Below are 19,550 nucleotides of genomic sequence, written 5' to 3' on the forward strand. Positions count from 1 at the left end.
GTTATGAAATTGACACAGATTAAAAAGTTTTAAACTCATCAAACTTTTTATTACATACAGAAATAATAAATAATTATTTCAGATTCAGTTCAGAAACGATTTACAAATTCGTTTTGGACCCTGATCAAAATCTTTTGCTTGAATTAATGCAATTTTTAGTAAACAAAAATTGCTAAGTTTACAAACTTTCAAACTCGTCAAACTATTTACCAAGATGACACAAAGTGAACAATCTGAAGATTGTTTAAGATATAACGAATTAATTAAAATATTAAATCCGACGTTAAGGCGAGTTCACGAAAAATTAAAATCGGAAACGATAACAATTTTGTGAAATGAAAAATTTTGACAAAAAAAATATGATTTTTTTCTGTTAAAATACTGATTTTATTTTATACCTCGTTCGTACATAGATATATTCATACGTACATACATATGCAAATTAGGTCGATGAGCAATTTACTAATGCGTAGAGTTGTTCACGCCCAGGCATTTTTGCCCTATTTGACAAGAATTTTGAAAACAGGGAATTTTGAATTGATTTTCGAATTGTTAAGTTTTTAGAAAATTAAATCAATTTTTCCTTTTATGTAGTAGCTTTACTTATAGATTTCTGAAATATGTCTGGTTTTATTTAATTAAATAGAATGAAGATTAAAATTGTAGCAGTTAATAAGTATCCAACAAACTTTCAATTAATGCCCAATAAATGCAAAATAGAAGCTCAATAAATACCAATTAATGCCAAATTATTGCTCAATTAAAGCAAAATTAATGCCAAACAAATCCCAATTAATGCTCAATTAAAGAAAACTTAATGCTTAGAAATACCAATTAATGCCTAAATAACGCCTTAAATTTCCATACATACCTGGCATTTTCGTTTGAGGACATAAATCGCACAATGTGCTTATTACGTACGTACGGAAAGGCAAGTACTGGCATCGTACAAATCTGCTAATGCAAATGTGGGTCTCCAACTTTTTGTCAAAATTATTGCTGCAACGAGTTAAGTAATTTAATTAAAGTTTTTCTAGCTTTTTTGGTGGAAAAGAGTATGCCAAATGCAAAACTGGGGTTGAAATGAAGTAGAATTATTTCGTGTTGAAATTGAGTGAAGATAAATAAAACGTGGCTGAGCTGAGATCTCAAATTATTGGAGTTGAGGAGGGATGTGCGTAAAGGGTGGGATGGTTTCGACCTGTATTCGTAAATAATTCGGTAAACAATTTGGTAAATAATTCGGTAACTCAGTAAACAATTTGGTAAATAATTCGAAAATTCGGTAAAAAGTTTGGTAAATAATTCGGTAACTCGGTAAACAATTTGCTAAATAATTCGTCAATTTTATGATCAATTCGGTAATTTGGTAATTTGGTAGCACAAATAACTCGATAATAAACCATATTACCAACATGACCAAAACTACCAAGTTTGGTAGCATTTTATAGCTTGCTTGATAATCATAATATGTGCCCAGAAATTCTGGTATTCAAAGTATTAACGACCACATGAATATCTGTAACTAATACCATTTTGGTAGACCTTACCAGGTCTACCAAAATGGACACATGGTCGCCGCCCGGTAACAAATTGCTACCAGATAAACTCATACAATTGTTGACACATTTCCTGCCCGGCCCCTCACTTTTACATACTTGGCTGGGTTTTTAAACGCTTTGTTGAGAAAAAAAATCCCATGAAAAAAGGAAAGTGATTCTGATCTTGTGTTTTTTTGCATTGATAACTTTTAAGTGTGGCTAATTTGCAAATTCTTTTTGCTAATTTGTGTATGTGCACTTTTTTGCGAGTCTGCCGGTTCAGCACTGATGAGTTAAATGAATCATTTCATAACATAGATGTATGCGAAATTATTTGGTGTGAATCTCATCACGCGTGTGAATTCGTTTAAGAGATGCTGTTAAATTTGCACATTTATTTATTTATTATTTAAATCGTTGCTACATTAATTAAGTTACGAGTGGGATATTTAATTAGATAATGTTTATGGCTGTTTAGCCACCTTTTGTATTTTTTGTATTGTATACACATTGGTAAAAGGAACTTTGGGATGAATAAGTTTCTTGAGCTGGTTGAGAAAGGATGGGAAGGAATGGAAGGAATTTTGGAAATTTTTGAGCAATTTGGAATTTTGAGCTATTTTTGTTTGAATTTGAGAGGTAGGTTTTTGGAAATATAGATATTTTTAAGGAATTTGAGACAGGAGAAAGAAGAAATTATGAAAATATAGAAATTCTGAAGGGTTCGAAGAACAGGAAATAGAAGAAATTTTGAAAATATGGAAATTTTGGGATATTTTCAAACAGAAAATGAAAGACATTATGAAAATATAGAAATTCTGAAGATTTTTTGAGACAGGAAATGGAAGACATTATGAAAATATAGAAATTCTGAAAAATTTTGAGACAGGAAATGGAAGAATGATGAAAATATAGAAATTTTGAAGACTTTGGAGACAGTATTTAAATAAAAGAAATTATGATAATACTAGAGTAGAGGCCCGTTCAAGAACGGGTTCTAGGCTCCCAGAGGGGGTGTGCCCATAGCGCAAAATCCCCTACGCTACACTTCAAATAATTCCCAGTGGAGACTTTGTCCATTGTCATAATACATATGTACGTGTATCAAATCATACATTTCAATTTCCCTGATCACGGAACAATTTGACTTCCCCCTCTTGTAGTGGCTGCATAGGTAACTACTTAAATTCCCGTCGCGTGAGGGTGGCTGCATAGCTAACTACTTAAATTCCCGTCGCGTGGGGGTGGCTGCATAGCTAACTACTTAAATTCCCGTCGCGTGGGGGTGGCTACATAGCTAAACGTTTAAATTTCCACAGGATGTGGTGGCCGAATGACAAAAACCTTAAATTTCCAGAGAGGGGGTGACTAAAAAACAAAACACTTAAATTTCCAGAGAGAGGGGTGATTAACTAACAAAAAACTCAAATTTCCAGAGGGAGGGGTGACTGCATAGCAAAAAAGTGAAAATTCCAGAGAATAGGATATGAATTTTATGCTGCTGGTATGTTTACAATTCTACTGCAAGAAGATAGAGACAAAGTGTCGCGGCAGAGTCATCATGGGTACGCTCAATGGTGTAGCGGAGCACACGCTGGTTGCGTAAACTCCATTCAATAGTAGTGGGGCGAGTTGCATTGAGAGCCACAGGGACCCAGCCAGCCAGAACTTAACAATAGCTCTTTATGCATATAGATATTTAGAAGTTCTCAGAAATTTTAAGTCACCTAGAATGTAGGAAATTTTTAGCTAAATTTTATAGGAAATAACCAAAATTTCGAGTAATACAATTTCCCAAAGAAATTAAGCGATTAAAGGAAAAGAATAATCAGAACAGAAAAGAAAATCAAAAGTTTACCAAGAATTTTAGGAAATATATAAATTTTTAGGAACAAAACATACATAATTATTCTAACTCTTCATCTACACAACTTTTAATTTGGACGGTGACCACGTGGTGCTGTTTACTCATGGTTGTTGTGGTCACCTGGTCAACTTGATTGTGATGACTAGTTGACGGGGTGCAGGTAATTATGGTCACTTTGTCTTCTCCTACTTCCGGTTCGGTTGAGGTAATTTTGGCTGGTTGGTTTTTCGAGGGGGGAATTTCCCCCTCGTTGTTTTCTTGGCAGGGAGTCGTACTGGCACTAGTTGATTGGGTGACGGCAGCGTTCTGTTCATTAGTTTGCATCGTGGTTATCGTGGAATTATTATTTTGCGGGGGTCGAGTTGCCTCAGAAACGACGTCATCGTAACTCGGTGGGGCTGGAAATATGGGAAATTTTTCTATTAAAGAACGTTATATTTTTTTGAAGATTTCAGTTTTCACGAAAAAAAGTGAGGCAATTCAAGCAGGCCTTACGAGGGAACCTCTTAAAGTGCCCGGAGCTCCCAGCATAACCACTATGTACATTCGACGTAGATTTTAATACTAGTCCGATGATGTGACAAAATTTCCGTGTCAAAATGACATTTCGTCAAGTGGTGACGACTTTAGTGACGCGCCGAACGGTCACTTTCGCCCATGCCTTCAAAAGAGGAACGCTTTTCACCACTCGCTCCTCACACATCTCACTTAAATCTCAACCCATTTACTCATTGAGTAAACTCGCATCCAATTTAACTGTTTTGACAATATGATCCTTGTTTACTATTTGTAGCCTTTTAATATTATTTTTTACTTTGAAATATTCGGAGTTTAAAAATTATAGAATGTCTATAATTGTATCAATTTGTGAGTCTGTTCTTAAAATCGCCAAGGACAGGTATTCGGGAGATTCGAACGCTTCATCAATTCCAGTTAACAATGTTGAAATTGTTGACCGGGTTTTGCGTTTTGTGGAAGATTTAGTTGATAATTCAAATACGGACTTTGAATCTTCTATTACTTTAGAATTTGATTATGATTGTGATATTGACACTTATGTCGAGGCATACGATTTAATTAGTGATAGTGATACAATAAATGAATTTCACGAGGATTCTGAAGATGAGCAAGACGTCGAGGAAGCTTCTGCAAGTCTGTCGCAACGAACCTCCCAGGAATGGGAGGAAGACGATGTCGACGGTGTAAATTTTACCTATCAAGAGATGGTGAATATTCTTAACTTCTACAATCGTGCCAAAAAATATAAATTAGAAAAGACAAGGCGAAGGTATAGTAAAGTTCGTGATTATAAATCCATCCATCGTATGCGAAATTATGTCGAAAAAATGGGTTGAGAGTTAAGTGAGATGAGTGAGGAGCGAGTGGTGAAAAGCGTTCCTCTTTTGAAAGCATGGGCGAAAGTGACCGTTCGGCGCGTCACTAAAGTCGTCACCACTTGACGAAATGTCATTTTGACACGGAAATTTTGTCACATCATCGGACTAGTATTAAAATCTACGTCGAATGTACATAGTGGTTATGCTGGGAGCTCCGGGCACTATAAGAGGTTCCCTCGTTAGTCACATCGTGAAATTCGTAATTTATATCTTACATTGAAAATTAAACAGAGATTTGAAAATTTTTGGTCTAAAATTGCAACATTTTACACCCAAATTCGTGTTTTAAAAGAATTTGTATAGTTATGAACAAACGACTCAGATTCAAAAATATTTAGGTTTATGGGGTTTATCTGGCTTGTAGGAAATTTGGAGCTTCATGAACATCAGAAATTTACCAATTTGTGTTGTTTTACTTAATCCCTTTTAGTGTAGATTTTTAAGCAAAATTTAAAAAAATAACAGGGTTGAGAATTAAGCTGGAAAAATCTGACCAATTTGTTAATAGTGAAAAATGTAGATTTTTAATTGCAATTCACGCAGGCCTTGGTAACTTTTTAAAATTCCGTAAACTTACAAATTTGTCCAAAATTGTATTCACATTCAGAAGGAAACTTAGGTTTCAAATTTTCGTAAACTTACTCAGGTCAAGGGCGTGTCTCTGATAAATCTCGTAATTAATATTTAAAAATGGAAATTTGAATATTTCTTTGTATAAAATTGAACCATTTTACAGCCAAATTAATGTTTTATAAGAATTAGCTATGTATGAACAAATTTAGGTGCTCGGTGTCTTTTTCTCTAGAGTTTTAAGGTTCGTAAAAGTTTTGCAGTTTCGTGTACGTATACCCATTAGAAATTTACCAAATTTTGTGCTATTCTTATTTCTTTTAGTGTAAAATTTTAAGCAAAAATAAAAACCCTCCTTAGAAATGATCTGGAAAAAATCTGATATATTTGTCATGAAAATGAAAATGTTTGATGCAACTTTAAAGCGAAGAAATTCACACAGGCCTTGGTAACATTTTAAAATCCGTAAATTCTATAGACTTAAAAACTTTACAATATTTTAAAAATATTTGGAAGGTAAATTAGCTCCCAAATTTTTGTAAACTTTCTCAGATCAAGGGCGTCTCTTTATTTTGCAAAAGCTTGCAAAATTATTTCACAAAACGCACCGATTTTGCAAAGTTACCAAGGACTGCGTGAATTGCCTCAGTGAATTGCCTCAAATAATGAAATGTGTAACATACGAGATTCTCGTCTCCTCCGGCTCTGCAAATTTCTGAGTCTCCGATAGATCCCGTAATTGTGGTGGTGGTTGTGATGGTGAAGATGGTGGGCTTGAGGGGAAATATGAGGAGGGGGACAATGTCGACAAGGATGATGACCTTGACCTTGATTTTGACCTTGACCTTCATTCGTGCCGCCCACAAGAGACGAAGACGAACCGTGGTGGTGGATCAAAAATCCTGGCGAAAATTGTGACGGGTTCGTCGTCGGAGGGGTCGTGCTACTCATGGGACAAGTGTCATCGTGGTGATGGTGGCGAAATCGTGACCTTGACGAGATGAGGGGAATTGTGCCAATAATTATGGGAACTTTGGTCGTTAAAGGGTCAACTGTGGCGGATTTTGGGGAAAGTTCGACCTATGACAAAGTTGATAAAGGTTAAAATTAGAACATTTAGTGGGGACAGATTTTTCTAAGGCTTTATGCAAATTATAACTTCGTATGTAACCGTGTGGATTTTTATGAATTTTTGGTACATATTCACATTTTTTCATTTTTCATAATAAGAATTACTTCTTAAAGCTAAGCTGAATTAGTAGATTTTTGCATATGCACATTTGCATATTTATGCAAAAATCTGCAGGTGAAAAGCAGTAATTTTTGCAAGCCTTTATGCCTAGATAGATGAAATTATAATTTTTTGCGCAATTTTGTACCTACAACAGTGCAAATTTTTATGGATTAATAGATACATATTACATACACACATTTTAAATTTTTTTATATGCAAAAAAATCTGCAGATGATAAGCTGTAAGTAAATTGTACTGCAAAATAATAGCATCTGTATAAATTTAGAAAATTTATCAGAATTTTTTCTACCTGCATGAAATAGTTTAGACTTAAGACGGGACTGAAATTGAGTAAATTTCCTAAATTTGTGGGTGGAATGTTGTCCGGAATTTTGAGGCGACCATCCCATATTTGAATCTGAAAATATTATTGTTCTTTTTATTTCTATGGATAAACTAAATATTTTGAAATAATTGACGAAATAGTTAATAGATTGATAATTGTAATACAGTTAAAGTTGCGAATTAAATTGCTAATTAAACTAGTAATTTTGAAAGTTTTTCACCTCTCCGGACGCAACGGCAGGACCACGGACCTCTTCAATCACAGAGGAAGACGACTGTTTCCCGTCTTGAACGATTTCCTATGCAAATGATAAGGATTGATAAGCACTGTGTAAATTTCGCGGTTTCATATTTGCATATGAAATTCGGTAAATTTTATAGCGAATTTTAACTCGTTAACAACTTGTGCCATGGTTAAATTTGTAATGAGACAATTCACGCAGTTATTAATAATTTGTAAAGTCCATACATTTTGTAAAATAATTTGACAAACCTTTACCAAATAAAGAGACCAAAGCGCCCTTGATGTGAGTAAGTTTTTGCAAAAATGTGTACGCTAATTTTACTTCGAAATACATATTTGGAAAAGTTTGTAAGTTTACAGAATTTATGGATTTTACAATGTTAGTACCAAGACTTGCATGAATTATCTCAATGTTTCCAAAATCTCGTTAAATTTCCGAGACTCTGACTCATTTACATCAAATTCGAACTTGCAGCTTACTACGACACTTAAAAACACAAAACCCACGTAGCCATACAATTTTGGCAAGGAATTTTGCAAACTAAAAACTTATGAAATAAAAAATATGCCCATTTTTGGATTAAATTATTTGGAATAGAACGGATCGTTTTTTCACTCAAAATCTGTCAAATTTCATAAAACTTGCAAATACTGATCAGGGGCTCGTTTTGAGATTTGCGAATATTTTTTAATCCAACGTATCAAGACAAAATAAAGCACGAATTCCGCACGTGTGAAATTATACTGATCTGGAAAAATTTAAGAGATTTTATCATTTTAATTCCTGGCAAAAAGGGTACGTCCGGCACGAGTACAACTCTACGCATAAATAAATTGCTCATCGACCTAATTTGCCTATGTTCGAACTATGTATCAATTAAAAGCATTATTTTAACACGGCAAAAAGTCCCATTTCTTGGTAAAAATTTATCATTTTTACCAAGTGGTATCGTTTACGATTTTAATTTCGTGTACTCGCCTCAACGTCGGATTTAATATTTTGATCAAAATAGTTAAGTTTACATAGTTTTTAGATGGACCGGTCTCCTGATCCGAGTGAGGTATTTTTTTTTGCACATATTTTTTTCGCGAATGTATGTGCCTACATGCAATTTGTTAGCACAAAATATAGCATGACTTGACCACGTGCAAAGTATACTGATCTGGATAAATTTGCGAGGTTTGCGAATATTTTTTTGCATATGCACCCACGTGATGCAACTTATTAACACAAAATAAGCCACGTGCCTACCTGGATCAACGTGACCCTCAACCGTTTCGCATCCACTTTTGACAAATTCTTCACACTGATCTGAAACGTGGCCGCGTGTCCTCGAACAAATCCGGATTTTTGCATGAGAAATGAAAATCCAAACGGTCCAGATTTTGTGAGGAGGTGATTCACATATTTTGAGGCGGACGCTTGCGCCGGAAGTGGTGCGATGGGGTCAAGGTTGAGATCGTGGACGCCATCGACGCTGAGACGAACCGAGGTTTTTTTGTCGTCTTTCCACCCACAGCGAGTGAGTCGGGCTTCGACGAAGTAGAGGACGTTGCCACGCCCCCAAACGAAGGACGAGGGCAGGCCGTGTGGGAGTGTGAAGGAAAACGGAAATAAGGTTTCGCCCACGGAAAGTGTGGAGTCGCGACCGTCTAGAAAAAATGGGGATAATATTTTGTCAATATTTTTGGACTTAATATTTTACAGCGTGGTTAATTTTTGGACTAAATGTGGTCCAATTAGATGCATTTTTTAAATTTTCGACTAAATGAAAGCGTGGAGTCGCGACCGTCTAGAAAAAAATGGGGGAAATATTTTGTCAATATTTTTTGGACTTAATATTTTCTAATGTAGTTAATTTTTGGACTAAATGTGGTCCAATTAGGTGCAATTTTTTAAATTTTCGACTAAACGTTGTCAAATTTTTAGCAATATTTTCAAATTTTGGACTAAATCTTGATTTTTTGCCTTCGATAAGAACTACAAGCTATTCGCTATGAGTTATTAGGGGAATTTTTTTTACCGTGCGGAACATTTGTTTTTCTTGCTAATTACTAATTTATAAAATGTTAGACTTCTTATAGATCTAAGCTTTCAGTTTTTGTCTTAAAATAAATCGTTTGCTGTAAACGGCGTCAACTTTCGACAATTTTCAATTTTTTTTAGACAATTAAAAATATAGGTACATACACATTTTGCAAATATTTCAAAGATGTGAGACGAATGATGACGAATGATGAGACGATACTTTTTGCTAAGAAATTCAACCACAAAAAAAGTCCAGAGCATTATGTAAATTCAAATAGACAAATTCTTATTTTTATATTCTTCGTAAATATTTTGGCGTTTTTTCGTAAATATTACATTATTATTTCAGTAATTATGTACCACCCTATTGTTTTACTCATAATTTTGTAATACGAAATTAAATGAGAATTTGACTCACCATGTCCAAAAATGTCCACTTTATCATCAAAATATAGCTCCTTTTTACTCGATCTTATCGGATTTTCGATCTCCGATAATATCCTATTTGCCCTCCCTAAAATCCTGATCGATAAGCCTTTCACCTTCTGCGGCGTGGTGGACCTTATCACCACGACGTGACCGGAAACCACCTCTCCTGGCGAATAACTCGCCTTTTCGAAGGCGATCATCATCGGCATCTTGTTTTTCCAGAAATGTAAACCAAGGTCACACTGATATAATTTACTTATTTTAAGGGTCACATAATAAACTTAGAGGTCAGCCAAGGTCACGCTTTAATTTAAATATTTTTAGGGATCACATAATAACTTAACTCACTCACAAAAACCAAACCTCACTTAACCGAGGTCACATTACGACTGGCACAATAAACTTAAGTAATTAGTTAACAGTTCATTTAAAGTGTGAAAATGGATCCGTTTTGTAATTAGTTAGTTAACATTCTTTTCTTGGAAACAATTAGCGTCTAGTCTGGAACTGGAATGAAATACAGCACATTAATACAAAAATTCTGGCACACTGAACTAAAAACTGGAATAATTAGTTAATTGACGTACGTGTGACGTGTATATATTTAGAAGTATTTAGTGTCTGGAAAAATGCAACGCATTAATTGTCATGCAAGTCACAAAAAATTTCACACTGAACTCGATATTATTTTCTTAAACTGGAATAATTAGTTAATTAACTTGGAAATAATTAGTGTCTGGCTGGAAGAATGCAACGCATAACGCATTAATTATTTTATGCAGGTCAAAATATTCAACACGCTGAACTCGATATTATAAATTCGAATAAATTTTCAACACACCGAACTCGATTTTATTTTCCTAAATTCGAATAATTAGCTAATTAACTTGGAAATAATTATTGTCTGGAAGAAGAATGCAGCACATTAATTATTATGCAAAAAATATTGCAGAAATTTCTGACACACTGAACTAAAAACTGGAATAATTAGTTAATTAGTGTCTGGAAGAATTAATTATTATGCAAAAAAGGTAAAATTTTATACATTTATGATGGAAAGTGAGTCTTAAAACGTAAAGTTAATGGTTTCGCATGCAGTTTACCTGACGAAACGAACAGTGAGACTGAGACGCTGAGCTGAAAATGAAATCCAATCCATACAAGATTTTGCAAAGTTGTTTTGTTGGTTAAATTCGTATGCGAGTTAACGTAAGGTAAGTTAAGTTGAGGTTATGTCATGTTAAGAATGAATTACGTGAAGGTTTATGTATGTAAGCAGGCAGCGCAACTAGCATACCATAAACTCCTCCCTGGATCCATTTATCTTTTTAGGGACACTCAAGAACGGATCCAAAATGTGAACATGTGCGATCGACTTGAAATTCTAAAGTTAAGGGTTTACTGACCTTAAAAATTTATCAAGACTATATTTTCATCGCCATGACCTTTTTTTCGACACCGTATGACCTGAATGAGTAAAATTGGGTGCCCGACTTGAAATTCAAAATTTAAGGGTTTTGTGACCTTAAAAATGTATTTCTATTTTATTTTCATCGCCATGACCTTTTTCGACACCATATGACCTGATTTGCCAAAATTCATCATCAGTCGATCACCCAATTTTGGCCAATGAGATCATATGGTGTCGAAAAAGGTCATGGCGATGAAAATAAAATAGAAATAAATTTTTAAGGTCACAAAACCCTTAAATACTGAATTTCAAGTCGATCACCAAATTTTACCCAGTCAGGTCATATGGTGTCGAAAAAAAGGTCATGGCGATGAAAATATAGTCTAAATAAATTTTTAAGGTCAGTAAACCCTTAACTTTAGAATTTCAAGTCGATCGCACATGTTCACATTTTGGATCCGTTCTTGAGTGTCCCTAAAAAGATAAATGGGAGGAGTTTATGGTATGCTAGTTGCGCTGCCTGTATGTAAGTAAGTACTTACCTGGTTTGGTGGTTTGGTGGTGGTGTGTTAAGTAGTAAAGTAAATGGTTGTTGAGGTTGAGAGATGTGGAAAACTGGTGGGTGAGCACGTGCGAAAAGGATGTGATGGATTCTGAGGGTGTTTTTCTTAAGGGTGCAGGTGTAATGGGTCCTTCATAAGGTGAATTCTGGCTTAGGAAGAAAAATTAATTTAAATTAGTTTAAAATTATTGAAAAAAAATTATGAAAGCAAATTTTTAATTTATGAAATATGGGAATTATGATATGGGAATAAATAACTTTTTAAAAAAATATTAAAATTTTATGAAAACAATTATTTAAAAAATGCCTATCACTTAATGTAAGAAATAAGTTTAACATTTTTTAAATAGTTCAGAAATTATTTGTAATAAGTTTAAAATTGGACAAAAATTTAGAATTGCATGAAATAAGTAAAAAAAACTAAAAACATAAATGTATAATTTTTCCAAAATTATGTGAAATGCGTAGAAAAATTCTCCAAAAATGGGTCACATCATTTACGCATACATGGTCACTACTTTAGATGCATAACATTGCCGTCGTAACATTACGCAGTTAACGATGTATGTAAAAGTTAAGTGACTTCTGTTTGCGGGCATGGAGTGAATTCTTAATTCGCGAGGAGGGCGAAATATGCAGCAGACAAAGAGATGCCAGGCCACATGATTTCTTTGCCCATTAAGAGAAGCATAAGAAGCCAAGACAGGTGCATGATGATGATGGGACGTGTTATTGGGGGACATGTGCAAAAAGCACGTGGTCAGTCAGGGCAGGTTTGAGTTTCCACGTGTGAAAATTTCAATTTTAGAAAATTGGACAGATTTTCTGCAGAAATTTGGCCAATTTTTGCAGAAAAAGAGTGGATTAAATAAGTTTCCCCGTATGAACATATTTCAATTTCAGAAATTTACTAAGATTTTACGCAAAAATTTTACCGATTTTACTAGAAAAAGAGTGTGTAAAATAAATTTCTCATTTGAAAATTTAAATTTCAGAAAACTTGCCTGATTTTCTGCTGAAATTTTACGGATTTTTCTACAGAAAACTCGTATTTGCAGAACGACATATACATAAACTATGAAAAATTATACACAAACACTTTTGAAGACTACGCCAGGCAGAAATTTTCTACAAAATCATGCCAAGTTTTACCATTATGAAGACGACTTATGCAAACTTCTGCAGATTTTCATATGTACGAGTTGACATGTAAAAGTGAAATAAATGCAATTTTTGAATGCACAACCCTCAAAATTGTATTGATCGAGTCATCCGTATAGTGTGATGATGATGATTATTATTATAAATTGTTAGTAGCGATGATGATCATTATTTATGGGTAGTTATTCACTAATTGTAAACAGCCGACGTCTTAACGATTATATAGTTAATTGTGCATCCATCCCTGCGGTGTGTCTCGTTCCATTCCTTGTTTAGTAGTTACCTCGCCATAAGAAGTTATTGAATTGGTAATTAGTTATTTATTTATGTTAGTTATCGCTACGTATTTATTTAATTGTACTTGAGGCAAGGTTAGTTTTAGTAGGGATGAGATGAGATGAGAGACAAAGGTGGATATTGTTGAGAAGAGACCTTTGTTAATTCAGCGATGATCGTGACGACGATTATTTCTTAGCATTATTATCTTGAAGAAGATCAATGACGATGTAAAGTCATTAATTATTTGTGATGCGAACAAATTGAGTCGAGCTACTCTGGTAAGTAAGTATTTATGAATCGTGGAGGAACAATTAAGATGTGAAATAATGGATAATTTTGGTATGAAATGTACGTGCAGGATATTTTGAGAAATTGATAAGAACAAAATGCATCTGACGATGTTAAGCCATTAATTATTTGTGATGCTAACAATTCGAACAATTAAGGAACAATTAAGTAAGATGTTAAATACATAATGGAGAATTTGAGTATTTATGAAACGCATTTATGTACAGGATATTTTGAGAAATTGATAAGAACAAAGTGCATTGATAAGAAGAAGATAACTGATTTAATGGATTTGTTCCGTGGGACGTGTGTAAAGTGGGAAGAATGAAAAATTAGGTATGTATTGGAAATAATTATCGTAATTTTATGTACTTAAGCGGATATTTACAGATTGAATTTCCAAATTTTTTTGTCCCAAATTTCGTGTAAAGTTTATAGGAAATTGAAATTACGTACTGGAAATAATTATCGTGATTTTATGAACTTAAGCGGATATTTACTTACAGATTGAATTTTGTCGCGTAAAATTTATGCTTTTTTTTTGTACAAATTTTGTGCAAAAACTGGATAGGAAATTACGTATTGGAAATAATTCTCGTGATTTTAAGCGGATACGTAGGTATTTTTGGTTTCTTTTGTGTAACATGGAAATTTTGGTTCGTGGCATTGTTTTCTTAAGATAAATACACTAAATGAGGTGAGGCGACAAGTTAAGAAATTCTGAGAAGGATCTGCTTTTAATCAATTTGTGTCTCGTATAAGTAAATATGTACGACACACACGACAGGAAGTTACGGTTTAACGAGTAAATAACAGAATTATTTACTGTATAGGAACATACCCAGAATTGGTTAAGTACACAGATCGCATGACAAAAGAGTGGTTAATTTATGTCTGAAAAACTGTTACGAAACACAAGATAAAATATTCCAGCGAGTTGTAAACCCCGTGCAGAAATGATATTTGAAATGATTATTCAATGACGTAATTCACGCAGGCCTTGGTAACTTTGTAAAATCCATAAATTTCGTAAAATTTTACAAACTTTTACAAAACTTTACTCATATTTCAAGGGAAAATTAGCGTACAAATTTTCGTAACATTCTTCAGTCAGATCGAGGGCGTCTCCTGATTTTGTAAAAGTTAGCAAAAAAATGATTTTACCAATTTTACAAAGTTACTAATAACTGCGTGAATACCTTGCTTCACTTTAAAAAATTATGAGAAATTTTTTACCTCCAAAGTCTAGCTCAAAATCTAGATTTCAATAAATTTTTACATTTAGTTTGTAGATTTAGACAGAATGAAACGCCTTTTGTAGAAATTTGTGAATTTTGAACATTAGTTTAGAGGTTTAGATTGTGAAGTTTGGGTATTCGTTGATTTTGAGAACAATTAATAGCAACATTGTAAATTCTGTAAATGTTTACTAATAAAAAAAAATTTTTACATTTAGTTTGTAGATTTAGACAGAATGAAACGCCTTTTGTAGAAATTTGTGAATTTTGAACATTAGTTTAGAGGTTTAGATTGTGAAGTTTGGGTATTCGTTGATTTTGAGAACAATTAATAGCAACATTGTAAATTCTGTAAATGTTTACTAATAAAAAAAAATAGTTCTGAGGAAAATTAGCTCACAATTTTTGTTGGCGTCTTTGTATCTTGTAAAAGTTTGTCGAATTATTTTATAACTTTACGGATTTTACAAAGTTACTAATGACTGGGTGAATTCGCTTGATATTTACTAGAACAGGAATTATATAATATTTTTCGTATTTTTTAAACCAAAAAAAACGAAATTCATTTTCAGCAGTAAAAAAATAGAACCATTAAGCACTTCCGGATCCGAATTAGATACTATAAAACACCACATATTTTCTGCACGTCGTTCCTCATCCCCTTTAAAAAACTTGCATGCGTGTCTTACCACATTTCAATTCAACCAAAAATAAATCGTGTAATACTTGGCATTAAGAAAATGCCATCAATTTTTTCCCAATCATTTCAAGTATGCCGTCCTTTTGTGTGCCATTCTTTGTGTACGGATTGAATTGGTAATTGTCCATCGACCACGATAAATGAACGCCTGTGTCAATTCAGCATCATCTTCGTCGTCCTTCAGTCTCATTATCGTCTTCATTTAATTTAAAGGAGAAGACTAACTTTGACCACCGTGACGCTCGTTGTGGTGGCTTTTGTGTTGTGGGAATATTTGCACAATGGAAAAATATGGTAATTTTTTGCAAATTATTAACAGCATATTTGCAACGTGATGGGCTGGATGATGGATGAATAGACGCAGAAACATACATATGTTCACCTGCTCAAGGTCGACAAGTTGGCTCATCTTCGTCTGGTGGTGTCTTCTTCTTTAGCTGGCTGGGACCAAGCCCTGGTTTTTTTTGCACGTGGTAATATTTGTGTTTGCAAAATAAATGGCAAGGAAAGTAAGTGACCGGTTCTCAGGAGGAGATGAAATGTTGCGCAAAGGCCAAGGTTACTGCGAAATGAATTTATTTATAAGCAAGCGTCGTGCAATTATCTATTCTATGAGACAAAGATCTTTTAATTGATTTCTGCATATGTAATAGTGCGTGGTGGGGTAGAGAGGAATTTGCATGGATGGATATTTTTGCAAAATGGAGGGCAGTGCGAAAAAGATGAGATGGATTTTAACGAGGTTTGCAAAGTAAAGCGACGAAATTTATTTTTTTCTAAATTTTAATGCATAATAAATAAATAGGTAACTTCTGAATTTAAATCGGACGACATGATTGAAGGAAGAAAATTAATTTCTTTTCAAGCCTTCGACACTGCTCATCTCGTGTCACCATCAGGGATAGAGTAATATTTGGAAATCCATACTTCTTACTTCGGAAGTTAGTAATTTTACCATGGGTTTTGGACATTTATAAAAAAAGTTGATATTTATGCGTATATTTTTTAAAAATTGGTGTGTGAATAGGTTGTCACAATTTTTATTTCACGTTTTTATGCAATTTATCATGGAGGAAATTTGTACAGTCCTTGGTAGCTTTGTAAAATCGGTGCGTTTTGAAAATAATTTAGAAACTTTTACAAATAGACGTCCTTGATCTGACCATGAGCAAGTTTACAAATATTTGGGAGCCAATTATCCTTTGAAATATTTGTAAAAGTTTATGGGTTTTATAATGTTAATGTTATTAATGAAGCATGAATTACTTCATTAATAATTAATTTAGATTATTAGGCGCCTAATTAATGTGTTATTCATAATTAATTAACGCTAGTGTAAAATTATTAATATCTAGGTTTTAATTAGTAAAGAGTGTTTTTACAAAATTATTACATAATGGGAAACTTTTTTGGGGAGTTTTGAGGAATAATTTTTATTGGTTTGATTTAAAAAATCAAATTTCCTATTTTTTAAAAATAATTATTTATTAATATTTTTTTACGTAAAGCTGAAACGACAAAATTGATTGTTGTATAAATTTTATCCCGATATAAAGAAATTGATTCATGGTTCCTAGCAATATAGCATTTTAATGACGAAAACAGAACAAAAGAAGGGTACCTGGTTTCGATGGTCCCCTGGGCCACGCCCCCTTGATTTTAATTATAATTCCTGGGCCACTGGTAAAATTCGCAATTTTGGGGAACTTTGGCATGCATAGTAACTTGTAACTTGGGGAAATAATTTTAAATATCAAAAAAAATATTTATTCTCTGCTCTTCTCATATACATTGAAAAATTTTCCATTGTGGCGTGACATTTTAACCACCCTGTATATGAATATATGTGCAACGAACAGGTTACATTGTAATGACGAATGGAGAATTTAACGAAGGTGACAATATTGAAAAAGATTACAGAGAGGAAGGAATGCATATAACTATGAATTTTAAACTGGCACTCAACACTTACACATGAAATGCACAACATTATTATAAAAACTTATAAAACTGGTAACTTTAACACTCCACACAGAATTTAAATAAAAATGCACATTATTATTCATCGTCGTCCTCCTCCCCCGCAATGTCCACGGCAGCGTCGAGGAAGGAATAGGCTCGATGGTTCCTCTGGGTACTTGGTGGTTGGTGGCGATCATATCCGCAATACTTAAACACCTGTTAATTAATTAACAAAAATGCATGTTAAACGGAATAATTACTGTGACCATGCAATTAATTTAATAGTATTAAAACTTACACTACAAACATGCGAACAACATCCCAATGTCCTGGATCCCGTTTTACATGTGCAGTAGTAGGAGTCGATCGCTTTGTGTCCATGTTCTCCGATATCAACCTGAATCCAAACCTGATGGGTCGCTCGTCGATTGAATCGGCTTTGCAGCTTTACACGAAATAGGGACGAGTTTTCTTTGTGAATGAAAAGACGATATTCACCTTCTTCTTGGAGATGCTGATTTGTATAGCTGTCAGCCATTCGGATCTGGAAGGTCCCAAGTGTTATCTTCTTAAGATCATCAATAGACAAAATTGGAAAGTTCGCCAAATCAGCTTCAGTTGGTGCAGTCCAAATAATTTGTTTTCTGAGCAGGCCGTTGTCCTTGATCAGCATCTCTAACGTGTTGGCTCGATCCATTTCACCAATTACTTCATTGATTATGTAGTCTTCATTTTCTGGGGACTTTCTAAACCTAGTCCCGTATTTGTTGTGGATGGCACAAGCAATTCGAAAAAACATTGCTATTTTTGGCAGGTAGGTGGCTTGAATAATGGAGTCGAAGAACCGGAAGCGAAGCTTAATTTGACCATTGACTACCTCCACGATTAACCGGAGCATTGTCACTTTTCTTGACTGGTTCGCTTCGTCTGCTGAGAATTGAGTCTTCCCTTTAAGTAATTCCGGCATGTACACCTTGAAGCCGAGAGCCCTCAATTTCTCCACAAAGTCTCGAAATCCTCTGTCAAGGATAAATACGTCGCCCGGCTGAAGAAGAATGAGAAGTGTACCCGCCCCTGCACGATTAACGATCTTCTCTAAAATATTTGCGTCGTTATTTTTGAAATCTGAAAACCAGGGTCCATCGGCGTCCAAAATATATCCATCAGCAAAGACAATAAGCATGGGCTTGACTAAATTCCTGAACTTGTGGAGTGAGAATGTCTTCCTCTGGACTTCAAAATTCGATGGCTTTTGTATATTCAAATAGGTTGCATCACAGGTAACGTGCAAGGATTTCGGTGGAGTGTCCAGAATACGATGGTAAAACTCGGAATCGTGACTTTCTGCCATTTCTCTGTTTAGATGCATTTCACCGCATCCAAGATTGTATGGAACAAACTCGCGATCCAAGACTTCGGCGACACGGGTAATTGTTTCACTTACTCGCTGCTGCCCATCGATTCCAAACAGTAGTGCCAAAACTTTCTGTGGTAAATCGAGACGCATCTTCATCAGAAACAATGCCAGTGCATTCTCAACGCTTCTGTTGCTGCTGGAATGGATGTGATGTCGACATATTTCTAATAATTCCAAAAATTGGTCACGAGTTACACCAAGAAGTAGATGGTAATCTTCTGGTTTGATGTGAGAATTTTTCCCAAAATCCAGGATGGTGACCTTGTTATCAATGTGCTTGAGGAGTTGAGCTATCCATTTTGTTATATCTGGACCAGATAATTCAAAACTTTGCTTGTCTGCAGTTATTTGAATGAGCGCTTCATTTGTGAATTGGTTATTCTCGAGATGAGATGCACAAGTCCTATTTTTGGGAGGGATGAAAATATAGTGACGTTGTAGTACTTGAAGATTGGCTGAATCTGGCACACGTTTCCTTCCAGTAACTGACTTGCAAATGAAGCATCTCCGTTCACTTTTTGACACGGTTGGGATATCAATTTTGGCATGATTGCTGAGTAGGGATATCTGCAGTATAATTAGTCAAAATCATTACTGATCTTTAATAATCGAGCTTAAGTAAAATAGTGTACTACAAACCGATTGGGTAGATGAAAAGCTGATGGACAGGGAGGTCTGACTATTGACTGTTAAACTGGAGTCCAAAGAGGATTGAGATGTCGACGCCACGCTGCTTGGCTCCTGCGATTCCTCAATCGTGCTGCAGGTATCGGCTACGCATAAATCAGAGACGGTTGGAACAGCTAATCGTGAAGATTTGGATAGTGCAGTTCGATAATCCTGAAAACCGTTCCTTTCGTAATCAAAGCGCAGTCT

General features: G+C 34.5%; 2 protein-coding genes across 3 annotated transcripts; both read right to left on the reverse strand.

The window, feature by feature from the left end:
* Nucleotides 1-1,903: 1,903 nt before the first annotated feature.
* On the reverse strand, nt 1,904-11,805 carry LOC110848964 (arrestin domain-containing protein 1). Of its 2 annotated transcripts, XM_035851125.1 has the most exons (8): nt 11,610-11,805; nt 10,244-10,793; nt 9,646-10,163; nt 8,451-8,851; nt 7,176-7,253; nt 6,920-7,027; nt 6,059-6,455; nt 1,904-3,806 (listed from the first exon to the last, which is right to left on the reverse strand). In XM_035851125.1, the coding sequence occupies exons 3-8, from the start codon at nt 9,863-9,865 to the stop codon at nt 3,448-3,450; spliced, it is 1,563 nt and encodes a 520-aa protein (XP_035707018.1). In that variant the 5' UTR covers nt 9,866-10,163; nt 10,244-10,793; nt 11,610-11,805; the 3' UTR covers nt 1,904-3,447. The 2 variants fall into 2 exon arrangements, with proteins under 2 accessions (XP_035707018.1, XP_021952030.1); XM_022096338.2 differs by lacking the exon at nt 11,610-11,805 and having other exon boundaries at nt 9,646-10,930.
* Nucleotides 11,806-17,166: 5,361 nt separating this feature from the next.
* On the reverse strand, nt 17,167-17,937 carry LOC110848965. The gene is made up of 2 exons (XM_035851666.1): nt 17,556-17,937; nt 17,167-17,473 (listed from the first exon to the last, which is right to left on the reverse strand). The coding sequence occupies exons 1-2, from the start codon at nt 17,928-17,930 to the stop codon at nt 17,354-17,356; spliced, it is 495 nt and encodes a 164-aa protein (XP_035707559.1). The 5' UTR covers nt 17,931-17,937; the 3' UTR covers nt 17,167-17,353.
* Nucleotides 17,938-19,550: the final 1,613 nt, after the last annotated feature.

The sequence above is a fragment of the Folsomia candida genome, unplaced genomic scaffold (genome assembly GCF_002217175.1).
Source record: "Folsomia candida strain VU population unplaced genomic scaffold, ASM221717v1 Fcan01_Sc004, whole genome shotgun sequence".
Lineage (NCBI taxonomy): Eukaryota > Metazoa > Arthropoda > Collembola > Entomobryomorpha > Isotomidae > Folsomia > Folsomia candida.